This window comes from Gossypium arboreum, chromosome 7 (genome assembly GCF_025698485.1).
Source record: "Gossypium arboreum isolate Shixiya-1 chromosome 7, ASM2569848v2, whole genome shotgun sequence".
NCBI lineage: Eukaryota > Viridiplantae > Streptophyta > Magnoliopsida > Malvales > Malvaceae > Gossypium > Gossypium arboreum.
In genome coordinates, this window is record NC_069076.1 from 8,940,512 (window position 1) to 8,954,473 (window position 13,962).

Consider the following 13,962-nt stretch of genomic DNA (forward strand, 5'->3'; position numbering starts at 1 on the left):
ATAGACACTCATTTGAATAGGTCTCATCTCTTCCTCTTTGTTCGCCTTAATCATTGAAGCCAAGGTTGCTAAAGCATCTGCCATCTGATTTTCATCTTGTGGGAGATAGTTGAAGGTGATATCATTGAACTCTCTTAGTAACCCTAAAACTACCATTCGATAATTGATAAACTTAGGGTCTCTTGTCTCCCATTCACCTCTTAGCTGATAAATTACCAACGCAGAATCTCCATGTACTTCTAGGGTTTTTATGCCTCTTTCTATGGCTGCTTGGAGCCCCATGATGCATGCTTCGTATTCAGCCATATTATTTGTACAGTCAAAATCCAACTTGCATGTGAAAGGGTAATGGTGACCATTCGGGGATACCAAGACTGCCCCAATTCCATTTCCGACTGCATTAGAAGCCCCATCAAAATTTAACTTCCATGGAGAATCTTCAGTTGCTGCTATACACATTAACTCCTTATTGGGAAAATCAAAGTTCAATGGCTCATAATCCTCCAAAGCTCTACTGGCCAAGAAGTCTGCCACAGCACTTCCTTTGATAGCCTTTTGACTTACATAGACTATATCAAACTCTGAAAGCAAAATTTGCCATCTAGCCATTCTTCCATTTAAAGCCGTTGATTCCATCATGTATTTTAATGGATCTAATTTTGAGATGAGCCAAGTTGTATGGTATAGCATGTACTGCTTCAATCTCCGTGTGGTCCAAATCAACGCACAACACAGCTTTTCGATTGATGAATATCTCATTTCACAGTTAGTGAATTTCTTGCTGAGATAATAAATTGCCTTTTCCTTTTTCCTTGACTCATCATGCTGACCAAGCACACATCCCATAGAATTGCTGAATACTGACAAGTATAGTATTAATGGTTTATCTGGACTAGGCAGAGATAACACTGGAGCATTCAACAAATACTGTTTGACTTTTTCAAAAGCATTCTGGCATTCTTCATCCCAAACACCTTGATTGTGCTTTCTGAGGAGACGAAAGATAGGATCACATTTTTCAGTCAATTGTGAAATGAACCGAGCAATGTAATTCAACCTTCCTAGGAATCCTCGAACTTCTTTTTGAGTACGTGGTGGAGGCAACTCTCGTATGGCTCTGACCTTGTCTGAGTCAACTTCAATTCCCTTTTCACTGACTACGAAGCCTAACAACTTCCCTGATCTGGCTCCAAAGGTGCACTTTGCTGGATTGAGCTTCAACTGAAATTTTCTTAATCTTAAGAACAATCCTCTCAAGACCTCAATGTGTTCTTTTTCTGTTCACGACTTGGCAATCATATCATCAATGTATACCTCAATATCCTTATGCATCATGTCGTGAAATAAGTTTACCATGGCTCGTTGGTATGTTGCCCCTGCGTTCTTCAACCCAAATGGCATTACTTTATAACAAAAGGTGCCCTACAATGTTATGAAAGTAGTTTTATTCATATCCTCTGGATGCATCTTTATCTGATTGTATCCTGAGAAGCCGTCCATGAAAGAGAACAACGAATATCCCGCCGTGTTGTCTACTAAAGTGTCAATGTGTGGCAGAGGAAAATTATCCTTTGGGCTTGCTTTGTTTAAATCTCTGTAATCAACGCACATTCGTACCTTCCCATCTTTCTTAGGGACTGGTACAATATTAGCTACCCATTCAGAGTACTTCACTTCCTGTAGAAATCCTGCATCAAACTACTTTTTGACCTCATCTTTTATTTTCAGGACAATGTCTAGCTGCATTCTTCGCAATTTCTGTTGTATCGGTCTACATTCTTGTCTTATCGGAAGACGATGTACTACAACGTCAGTACTCAATCCGGGCATGTCCTGATAAGACCATGCAAAGATATCTTTGAATTCCTGAAGCAACTCAATCAAGCTCGCCTTGTGTTATTAGCAATCGTGTTCCAATTTTCACCTCCTTCCTTCCTCTAAGGTTACATTTTCTATTGCCTCTTTTTCATGTGGCATGATTTGTTTCTCCTCCTGTTTTACCATTCTTAATAAATCGAGAGATACGCCACAATCTTGAACATCTTTAAAATCCTGAGACTCCTCTAAACACATGTCTTGCTTACAAGAGAAATCAGAACAGCGATATTACGCTCATATCATTGATATCTAGAGACCTGTAAGGGGTATGAAAGAATATACAAAGAATGAATGAATTTGAGAATGATTGTTTATGTGCTATGAATAAAAGAATAGAAGTTGTTAGAATTTAAAGGAATATTGGTTGATAAAAAATGAGACAATACTCTTTTAAATTGGTAAAAGTTATGCTTTATTTGAATAATAATAGATGAACATAAGCCTATTCTCACAAATGTAACCTTACTACTCCTAGGCTCTAGAGTAATAAACATGTTTCGAGAATTACTCTGAAAAATTTCTAAAGACTACAGGAAGATCTTCCGCAGTCCAATTGTTTAGAGAGCTCCCCAGTTCGTAAGGGCGAATACCCTCGAGGTTTTCCTGTCCAAACCACTCACTATGTACAACATTGATCTGATGGCTCTCTTCTACCAGCAACCCTCCTGACTTAAAGGTTTTGGATATAGGTGGGAATATCATCAGTTCCCACTCCACTTCTCCTCCGTTGAAACGCGCCTTCCTTCTCGCTTGACGCTTTTCCATCTCTTGTCTCCTTTGTTTATAGTCTGGCTTAAAACCCAAACCAAAGCGATCCTTCTTTTCTATCAATTTTTGGACTTGAATCCCTCCTTGCAACTCTAGTCCTTTTTCCGGCAATGCTCTTTTCCCCATCATTGTTTGCAAGGCCATCTTTGTTGCTCTAGATATTTTGGGAAGCGGCACCTTACTTCCCTCCGAAATGAAAGTAGCGTTAACAATTTCCAAGGAACGAAAAGAACATTCGATAGCCTCCTCATTTGTCTCTACATAAGGGGCTTTACTAGTGACAGCTGCTATGATGTCCTCCTCTGCATTGATAGTTATCAAGAGTCCGTCTGTCACTAACTTCAATTTTTGGTGCAGTGAAGAAGGCACTGCTCCTGCTGAGTGTATCCATGGCCTCCCTAACAAACAATTATAGGAGGGCTTGATATCCATTACCAAGAAGTCAACTTCGTATGTATTTGGTCCAATTTCCAGAGGGATGTCAATTTGCCCCATTACTTTCCTTTCAGTTCCGTCAAAGGCTCTTACCACATTATGACACGTCTTCATGTGCGAACTGTCAATGGGTAATCTATTCAATGTAGATAATGGAAGGACGTTCAAAGCGGACCCATTATCAACAAGTACACTTGGAAGCGTGTATCCTTTGCAACGAGTGGTGATGTGCAAAGCCTTAGTTGACCCTATGCCCCCGGGTGGAATTTCATCATCGTTGAAGTAGATGAAATTATCAGCATTAATGTTATTTATCAACCGGCCTAACTTATTGACAGATATATCATGAGTGACATATGTCTCGTTGAGTACTTTTAACAATGCTTCTCGATGTACTTCAGAGCTTAGCAGTAAGGTTAAAACCGATATGCGTGCTGGTTGTTTACGCAACTGCTCGACCACACTGTACTCACTATGCTTAAGGAACTTTAGAAATTCCTTAGCTTCTTCCTCCCCTACTGGCTCGTTAACAGGTACTTCACCTTTTTTCTTAATTTCAACATTCTTGGGTTTTGTAGGCTCTACTCTAACGTCCCCCATATCATAACGCTTCCCACTCCGCGTATGGGAACCTTCATCTTGTACGTCTTTAGATGCACTGGCTATGTTTCCTTCTCCCGGCACCGTTACGCTACAGTCATAACTCCATGGTACTTTCTTGCTATCTTTATAAGGGAAAGGAGTAGGTGTATGGATAATAACCTTGGGCGCTACTGGTGTCCCTATTTCATTATTCCCTGGCAGGGAGATAATGATCCTCGGTCTACTGGTTCTTTGCTGTTCATTTTCCAGCACACATACTTGCTTTTCACTAGAGCTACCTTCATAAATCTGTAACTCTTTGTTGTCTATAAAGCCTTGCACCAAGGCTTTGAATTCCTCGCAATCTTCACGGAACTCACTGTAGTCCCACGCATTTTTAGAAGTCAACATACCCCTCTTCATCATTTCCTCCCTAATTACCCTCATAGGCATCCTTATCTCCTCAACATTTTCCTTTTCCCTTACTTCACCGGCTTTACCAATGGCATTTATTCCCTGATTGTCATGATTTGGTAAAGGATTCTCCGTACTTGAGGTATTCTCAAATTTCAAAACCCCATTCTTGATCAACCTTTCTACGGCTTTCTTGAATCCAGTACAATTCTCGATTGAGTGCCCCGATATTCCAGCATGATACTCACATCTAGCATTTGCATCATACCATTTAGGATACAGAGGTTGTAATGGTTTTAAATGAAAAGGGGCTATAGCATGTGCATCATATAGATTTTGATAGAGCTCTCTATACGTCACGGGTATAGGTGTAAATTGCATCCTCTCATGCCTAGTGTTGGATTCCTGCTTTTGAGAGCCTTGTTGTCTAACTGTGGCTACTTTGGGTTGGCTAACTGTGACTGCCTTTGAATTGAAATCACTTGTATTGTTTACCTCGTTGTCTTTTCTTCTTGGGGCTGATCTTTTGGCTACTTCCCCCTCAATTCTTCCCCCTTTTATGGCATTCTCTATCATCTCGCCTGCCATAACTATGTCCGCAAAACTCTTAGTAGTGCTTCCAATCATATGAGTAATAAATGGGCCTTCAGAGTATTAATAAATAACATAGTGGTTTCCTTCTCCAACAGTGGTGGTTGGACCTGCATCGCTACCTCCCTCCACCTCTGTGCATATTGCCTAAAATTCTCATTAGGCTTCTTCTCCATGTTTTGTAAGGTAATCCTGTCAGGGGTCATGTCTGTTACATGGTTGTACTGTTGCATGAAGGCTTGTGCAAGATCCCTCTATGAACTTATTCTAGCCCTGGCTCAACTGATTGTACCATCTGGTCAGCATATTATTAAACTATCTTGAAAACAATGGACCAACAATGGTCATTATTTACATACCCGTCATCCTTCGCAAAACATTGTGATGTGAGCCTCAGGGCAAGTAGTGCCATTGTACTTTTCAAATTCTGGCATTTTGAATTTGTGAGGTAACACTAGGTTTGGGACTAGACTTAAGTCCTTGGCATCAACCCTGTGATTATTGCCAGTGCCTTCCAAAGCCTTGAACTTCTCTTCTAATCATCTGCAGCGTTCATCCAATTGCCTTGCAGCTTCGACTTTCAAATCCTCTTTTTCCACCATATCTAGATCGGGAACAAGAGGATTAGTAAGATTGTCACCCGTATTAAGTCCTGAACCAATCGGGAAATTCACAGGGACGCCAGCATCAATCGGCCCATGCTGAGGCCTCACAGTAGTAGATGGCCTTCTAGGGGGTGCTTCAGTTTGCAATGATACATGCGGCGGTGTGAAACCTGGAGGAGGACCCTCATTTTCCTCTTCGGTGATGGCCATAGGAGCCTTTCCTTTCTCAGTGGCCCTCAGTAACTGAGCCATTTCGGCCATTATATTCCTCTAAGCTTCCATCATTTGCTCCCTCATCTCATTCTGCATTTTAGCCAACTGTTCTTGCAACTGGTCTTGCATATCCTTTTGCAACTGCTCAAACCTTTGATCCATGTTCTTATTTTTAGTGCGAGTGCCATAAGGATGTGTAATTTCCAGTTTTTCTTTTCTACCTTTATAAAGAAACTTTAACTAATTAGGGTCTTTCTATAACCTTGAATGCATATGATGTGATATAATGCAAAATGTATGAATGCAACGAAGGCATCAATCTCGATTCAATCCCATTTAGAAAACTTTATTTAGAAAAAGAATATCTTTACATATAAATGGATTACAAGTACGCTTTCGCCCTAATGCCCAAAGTTTTAACTTTACTTAATAAAAGGGCTAACTCTCTTCCTATGTCTGACGACGTCCCACACATCATACTCAATACATCAGCTCGTACAGCCAAGTCTTGCACATATTCAGCAACATCTCGAATCTGAGCTATGGCTTCTTCCATGACATGATCCCTTTCTCTAATCTGCCCTCTAGACTGATGAAGCTTTCCTTTCAGATAATTTCCTTGCATCTCGAGTTGCTCGATCTGAAGTTTACCTTCTTGTAATGCTGCTTCCAAATCTTCAACTTTAATCTTTAGCTCTTTTAACTCGACTGTAGGATCTTGGTTGCGATGCCAACGAAGGGATCTTCTAAGCTCAGTTACTTTAGACTTCAACTCTTTATTCTCTTCTTCCAATGCCAAATTCCGTGATTGCATCTCCTGAAACTTCTTTTCCCAATACTCAGCTCTAGCCTTTTCTTCTTGGACCTTTTTCTGCAACTGATCTGAAGACCCTCCTATTTTCGCTCTTCTCAAGGATACCTGTGCCTTTTTGTAGTGTTCCTTCAAGTCATCTCTATCCTCTTCAATTTTCCTCTTTTCCTTTCTTTCTTTTTCAACCTCCATCTTCTGGACATCAATATCTAAACTCAAGTACATCTTTTCTTCTTCAAGCTTTGCTATCCTTTTTCCGAGCTTCAGATTTTTCCTCTCAAATTCTTGTTTCATAATTTCTAACTCCGAGGGCATCACTTGCAGATATTCCTCCATTGGTCGAGCTCCTTCCATATTTGACTCAAGAATATTATCATTAATCCTTCTACCTCTCCATTCAACATATTCTGGAGTCGTAGCAGGGCCAATAACTACTCCTTTTAATCGACACGTCTTGTTCCAAGCGCTAGAGATCTCACCGACCTTTTTCTTGTAATCTGCTCCTCTATATGCGAACTCACTTTGAATTAACCCATGAGTTGCTGGCAGGAACTGCCTCAAACCGAACTACCTTAACACGAGCAAGGGGGCATAACCAATGGCACCCCAAATTCCCAATAAAGGGACCCAATCGATATTGCCGCAACGGTAAAGAATCTCACCAGGAATCATCCACGGAGCTCTCCACTCAACGTCTTTCGGCTGAAGATTTTGCAATAGTGCCATCCAATTCTCCTCTGGAACATCAACTTTCCTAGTCGAAGTAACTATATCCTTCAGCAGTGAGTAATCCTCGAAGAAAACCCGACAAACAACCTTATCTATCAACCGAAAATAACTATAGAACCAAGCTAGAAGCAATTGTGCACAACCAACAAACCTGCCTGCACCAGCTTTTCTACATGCGCCTAAGGACCTGAATGTCTCTGCCAAAATTGCAGGGACAGAAGTGACCCTCTTATTGAGTCTATGGAAAAGATCTGTGATTGCCTCATCCACATATCCCAAAACCCTAGGGAACACCATCAATCCGTACAAACTTAAGGCAAATACATCTACCCTTTTTGTTTCATCGGGATGCATCAAAATCAGGCCCTTCAAAGCATCCCATGAAATGCACTTGCACTCACCTTTCTCTTTAATCCTGGCTGTAATCCACTGCTCACTCATCCCTGTAATAGCCATCAATTTCTTCCAAAAGGTAGGGACATTAACAGCTCGAGAATAGATTCTATCCGCTTGGAACCTGGGACATCGTAACAAGGCAGTGTACTCCTCTACGGTAGGCACCAAGTCTACTTCCCCGAAAGTAAAGCAACTGTACGCTGGATTCCAAAACTGAGCCAGGGCTCGGAACAAATGCTCATTTATTTGAACATCGAGCAAGTAAGGTAAGTCTCTGTAACTACCATAGAATAACTATTTAGTCTTGCTGCCCCATTGATCCCAAATCTCCTTAAGCTCTTGGAGATTATTCTGCGTAACACTGATGCGAGTATATTCTGGCAGCTCCGATATATATCCCGCAGCTATACTATCTCCCTTTTCTAACTGAGTTTGCTCAGACCATCTATGGACGTTGGCGTTGCCCTCCACTCTATCAAGAAGTCCGTTCTCCATAATAAAACTCTCTAATTTAGACACTGACCGTGAATCGATACCTTTGTAAATGTAAAATGATATGCAACAAAAGAAAGGAGATAATTAGTATCACATGATAACAATAAACTCAAAAATAACCTGCAAGGTTAATAATTATGGCATAATTCTACCTAGGTTGAGCTCTTACGGTCCTTCTATATGTGGTTTAGTTCTAAAGTTGAGGTACCTGAACCAGCAGATTCCTCGATCCTCACCCATTATAGGCTCATTTGAATCGAGTTCGGTTCAGGAGGACACATTTCCCTATGGCTACACGGAGATGAAAATCTCACGAAACCATAGGTACGGATGTATCCCGAAAGTGATCCACTATCCTGCACGGAGGCGAAAACCTCACGAAGGCGTAGCTTCTCACTCCCACTTAAGGGTGTGACCACAACGGTCATGCAAATGCAATGCGTATTAGAATATAGCAACACATGCAATAACTCAAACACATGTAATGCAAAGAAGATTAAATTTTAAATTTTTTAATTTCCGACATTAAGACAAGAGATAATCAATTACACGGCTTGACTCTCTTATTAGTCCCCAGTGGAGTCACCAAGCTGTCGAAACCATTTTCAAATCGAGTTTTGGAAAATGGGAATCGATTTTAAAAAACGAAAACGGGAGTCGCCACCAATCTTTTTAGGTGTGATTGGATCACCTTTAAAACATTTTGTTTTAAAATCATTAGTTTTGGTCCACGAAATAAAAGAATAGGTTCGGGAGTCGGTTACGTACGAGGAAGGATTAGCACCCTCGTAAAGCCCAAAAAATTGGTACCTAATTGATTATCAAATGTCTTCAATGTCAAAAATTTAAAAATTTTAAGATATAATCCTCTTTAAAATATTTGAAAATTTGGGTTTACTTGTATCAAAGTATCAACTATAAGTTAGCCCTTAGAAATCTCTATCTCAAAATAGCAAAATGTTACATCCAGTAAGTTAGGACATATCACTTTGCAATTCCAAGATAGTCATTTATATTTCGAAATCCTTTAAAAACTTTAGAAGGGTACTTGACTATTCGAACCTAACGAGAAAAGTTGCAACCCAATAAGTTAGGGCACTACTTTTTCAAATTTCCAAACACCAAGTATTGCCTTTATAACTTTTTTGAAAATTTTGGAGCCTTATCTTTTAAAGATGATGCATGGGAAATCGTATTACATTATAAATCATAATAATATATTATTGCACTAGGTAGATAAAAATGAATACTATGATATAAAGAAATAATTCATACGAGGCAAAAAATGCAAACATAGATATATGTATAGCATGTATTGAAAATGAATAAACAAAGTATATAAACACACGAAATAATATTTAAATGATGCATGATATAAAAACATAAATCAAATAATGTATGGTATACAAATAAAAGAAATATAGTGCATATTATAATAAAAAAAACTTAACACATACATGATACATACAATATAAAACATATGAAAAGAAACTAATATATAGAAAAAATTATTGCTAACAAAATATACATACAATTAAAAACAAGACATTTCATAACCATTTTAAAATAATATTTAATAGATAATATAATAAAAGAATAATAATTATATGGTAGTATATATTGGTTTAGAAGTATGTAAGAGATTTCATAATATAACAATACTAGCTTAAAAAGAAATAACATATAGTAAATAAATAAATAGTTAATAAAAATATGTATATAGTGTGGGTTAAAAATATGATTTAATAATAATGCTTTACATTTTTAGAAAAATAATATAATTTATGATACATGATATACATAATATATATATAAAAAACAATAAATAATGTGAAAATGAAACATAATAAGGATTATATAATGAAATGTAATATAAACATATAAGAAAAATAATAGATATAAAGTAACATATAAAACAATACATATATATAAGTAATAAATATAATAAATGTGAAAAGATGTAAAATAATAATTTAAGGAAAATAATATATATAATAAGTAATAATAATAATATATAATTAAAAATAATACTCATAATAAAACAATTTTATAATACATAATATTAGAATAAACAAATAATACAATAATATAATAAATATGGGACTAAAATTGATGTTTAACAAAATTATGGGGCAAATTCACAAAGCTAAAACTGAATTGAGACCCAATTTGAAACATTCGCGAAATCAAAGGGAGTCATTGGGCAAATAGCCCTATTCCCAAAACGTCACCGTTTCCCCTAATACGATTGTAAATCATTGGGAGGGTCAAATTGAAACAGAAGTAAATATTAATACCAAATAAACAAATAAATAAAATGAAAATAAAAGTATAGAAATTGCAAGAGGACCAATTGGGCAATTAGCCCAATTCTCAAAAATGCGCGGACCCTCCCCGGGTAATCGGGTCGATGCGCGGATCCTATAGTTGTAAAACGACACCGTTTCAAATAGACTATATAAGTCAAATTTTACCCCTAAAAATCATTTTAACATCCGTTTTTTTTTAAAAAAAGAAACAAAAATCCTCTGAAGAGGATTCGGGGGCCGATCCCGGAGCTGCTGAGCTTCTGTCCGGGGGTCTCCTCACGCGCTCACGCGCCGCCCTGTACGGTGGTCTGAGGGTTAAAATCCTCGTCCTTCCACAGGTAATCTCTTCCCTTTTTTAAAAGCTACCATTTTGCTAAAAATAATGTACATACATGCATATATTCTAAAAGAAACACACAGTTAAATCACCTTTTCTTTGAAACTGCTTGTATTCTCTTTTTATTTCTGTATGAGTATCTGTGTGTGTCCGTCCTCGTTACAAGAGTTACAAAGGCTTTTTATAGCCTACTGATTTATTACATAAGGAAAGAAATCTCTGATTTCTTGTCTATGGTATCTTTGACTGATATGCTGAGATTCTTTTAGTTTCCTTTTCTTGCTCTTCGTATCTGTTGTGTTTCCTTCTCTTGCAGGTATCCCAACGAGAATCTCTCTCAATCACTGATGTTCGCACGTTAATGAATCCAACGCCAGATTCTGGCATGTCTCGCGCGTTGATGGTGGTGGTGACGAAGGCTGGTGCCAAGGCGCTGATCACGAAAATTGGACAAACACGTCTGAAACCTTCTGCTTGCGGCGCGGGAAGATAGTGGGCAGAAACCCTAGGGTTTCTTGCTTGGGGCTGCAACCATTTGGGTCAATTGGGCCTTAGGAAATTTTGGGTTTGTAACGGGTATAGGCATTTTGGGCTAAATGGTTTAATTGGGTCTTTCTGGGTTTGGGTTAGTAGGCTATGGGTGGCAATAGTGGGCTTCTTTGAGTAGGGGTTAGTTTTGTAACTCGGACTGCTTATTTTTGAGTGGACTTTTAAAATATTTATTTATTTTTTTTTGCTTGGTTGTTTAAGGCCGGACAAATTTGGGCTCTTACAATGATGATTAGATTCTACAATTCTAATTTTACATGGTTATGATTTAAGTTCTTATTTCATTTAAGTAACTTCATTATAATATCTTATTTTATTGATATCTTTATATTTAATCTAATTTTTATTATTTATTTTAGTTTTCATTTAAGGAGAGGTATTACGTACTTCCAAACTCTTATAATTATTTTAGTTTATAGTATTTACTATATAATGTAATTGTTAGAATTAAGCGACTCAAATCTTTATTTAAATAAAATATAAGTGGTAAAATAAAATAAAAGTAAAATCTATATAGAACTACACTTCTTTTATTTTATTTTAGAATAATGTTTTTCTAAACCTTATTAAACTCCATTTATTTTATATTGATTAAAATAAGGTATTTCAATCTTACTATACTCCTATTAGAATATGGCTTTACAAGCCTATAAATAGACATAGTCTATTCCTGTTGTAATTATTCAAATTTGACATAGTGAATTTTCTTCTTCTCTGCCCATGGTTTTTTCCCGAAAGGATTTTCACGTAAAATATGTGTATTTTTTATTTTATTTTATTTTCATAAATTGGTATCAGAGCTTCTGGGTTATTTATCTCGGTCATGGTAATGACGTCTTTGAAGTATGAAAATTTGCTGTTGGATCACAACACTAGATTTACATTGTAGCAGATTAAGATGCAAGCAGTTCTTGCGCTGATAGATCTGGAGGATGCCCTACTAGGGATAGATAAGATGCCTTCGACATTAATAGATGAAGAGAAGAAGCGTAAGGATCGAAAGGCGTTAACACAATTACATTTGAATTTGTCTAACGAAATTTTACAGGATGTGATGAAGGAGAAGACCGTCACTGCATTATGGAAGAGGCTAGAACAATATGTATGTTGAAAACTCTAATAAGCAAGTTGCATATGAAGCGGCGTCTTTATGCTCATCGTTTGGAGGAAGGTGCATCTGTACACGAACACTTAACAGTGTTTAAAGAAATTCTCTCAAACTTTGAGGCCATGGAGGTTCAGTATGATAAGGAAGATCTAGGGTTGGTTCTACTTTGTTCATTGTCCCCGTCTTATTCAATCTTTAGAGACATGATTTTATATAGCCGCAAGTCTCTCACGGTTGATGAGGCTTATAATTCTTTGACCTCGTATGATAAGCTGAAGCATCTTATGGTTAAACCCAACTCTCAAGGAGAAGGTTTCATTGTTCGTGAGAGATAAGATCGGAATGCTGATGATGATCTTGGAAGGACACAGGGATAGAATCTTCGCGGTAAATCTAAGGGTAGATAAAAATCTTCAAACAGAAGCAAAACTTGTAACTTTTGTAAGAAGAAAGGGTACATTAAATCTGAGTGCTATAAGCTACAGAACAAGATTAAGGGAGGCTGCGAATCAAAAAGGAAAACGACCAGAAAATTCTGATTAAGCTGATGTTGTAGAAGACTACAGCAATGGTGAACTTCTAGTCACTTCTATCAACAATTCTAAAGTGAGCGAGGAATGGATACTTAATTTAGGCTGCACCTTCCACATGAGTCTCTATCAGGATTGGTTTACAACTTATGAAATAGTGTCTGAATGTGTTGTTTTGATGGGAAATAATGTTTGGTGTAAAATCACAGGTGTTAGAACAATTGAAGTTAACATGTTTGATGGAGTTGTCAAAACACTTAGTGATGTACGACATGTTCCAGAATTGAAGAGAAATTTAATTTCGTTGAGTACTGTTGATTAAAAAGGGTAAAAATACATAGCTGAAAGTGGGGTTTTAAAGATTTTCAAAGGTTCCCTTGTTGTGATGAAAGGGCAGAAAAAGACTGTCAAGTTATATGTTTTGCAGGGTTTTACTGTTACTGGTGATGCAACTGTTGTTTTATTTCCTTGTCAGATGATGATATTACTAAAATTTGGCATATGCGCCTAAGGCATATGAGTGAGAATGGCATGGTAGAATTAAGCAAAAGAGGACTTCTTGATGAGCAAGGAATTTGCAAACTGAAGTTCTGTGAGCACTCTGTTTTTAGAAAGAAAAAGAGAGTTCGATTCACCAGAGGAATCCATAACATGAAAGGAATGTTGGAGTATATTCATTCTAATCTGTGGGGGCCATCCAGAGTGCCTTCAAGAGGTGGAGCTAATTATATGCTAACTTTTATTGATGATTTTTCCAGAAAATTTTGGGCGTTCTTCCTGAAGCAGAAAAACGATATGTTTTCCGTATTTAAATCTTGGAAAATTATGATTGAAAAAAAACTGGAAAACAAATGAAATACATCTGCACAGATAATGGTTTAGAGTTCTGTTCTGATGAGTTTAATAGACTGTGAAAGTCAGAAAGGATCATGAAACACTTGACAATTCGCCATACTCCATAGCAAAATGACATTGCAGAACGAATGAACACAACGATCATGGAGAAGGTTTGATTTATATTGTCAAATGCCAACTTACCAAAGTCATTTATGGAGAAGGTTCGATGCATGTTGTCAAATGCCAACTTACCAAAGTTATTTTGGGCAAAAGCAGCCTCTACTGCATGTTTTTTATCAACCGATCTCCATCTGTTGCCATTGAGAAAAAGACTCCACAAAAGGTATGGTCTGATAATCTTGCTAATTATTCTGA

The 13,962-nt window shown here is 37.5% G+C and overlaps 1 protein-coding gene across 1 annotated transcript; it reads right to left on the reverse strand.

Moving 5' to 3' along the window:
• Window positions 1-5,543: 5,543 nt before the first annotated feature.
• LOC108485137 (tropomyosin-1-like) lies at window positions 5,544-6,591 on the reverse strand. The gene is made up of 2 exons (XM_017788983.1): window positions 5,967-6,591; window positions 5,544-5,707 (listed from the first exon to the last, which is right to left on the reverse strand). Exons 1-2 carry the CDS (start codon window positions 6,589-6,591, stop codon window positions 5,544-5,546), a joined length of 789 nt encoding a protein of 262 aa, XP_017644472.1.
• Window positions 6,592-13,962: the final 7,371 nt, after the last annotated feature.

What these genes read in the sequence shown, in the direction of transcription:
- LOC108485137 (XM_017788983.1), bottom strand. Translation starts at nt 6,591, where the DNA reads ATGAAACAAGAATTTGAGAGGAAAAATCTGAAGCTCGGAAAAAGGATA. An exon ending in TGTACGAGCTGATGTATTGA is followed by an intron (nt 5,708 to 5,966) that starts GTATGATGTGTG and finishes TTCTTTATAAAG; the next exon opens with GTAGAAAAGAAAAACTGGAA.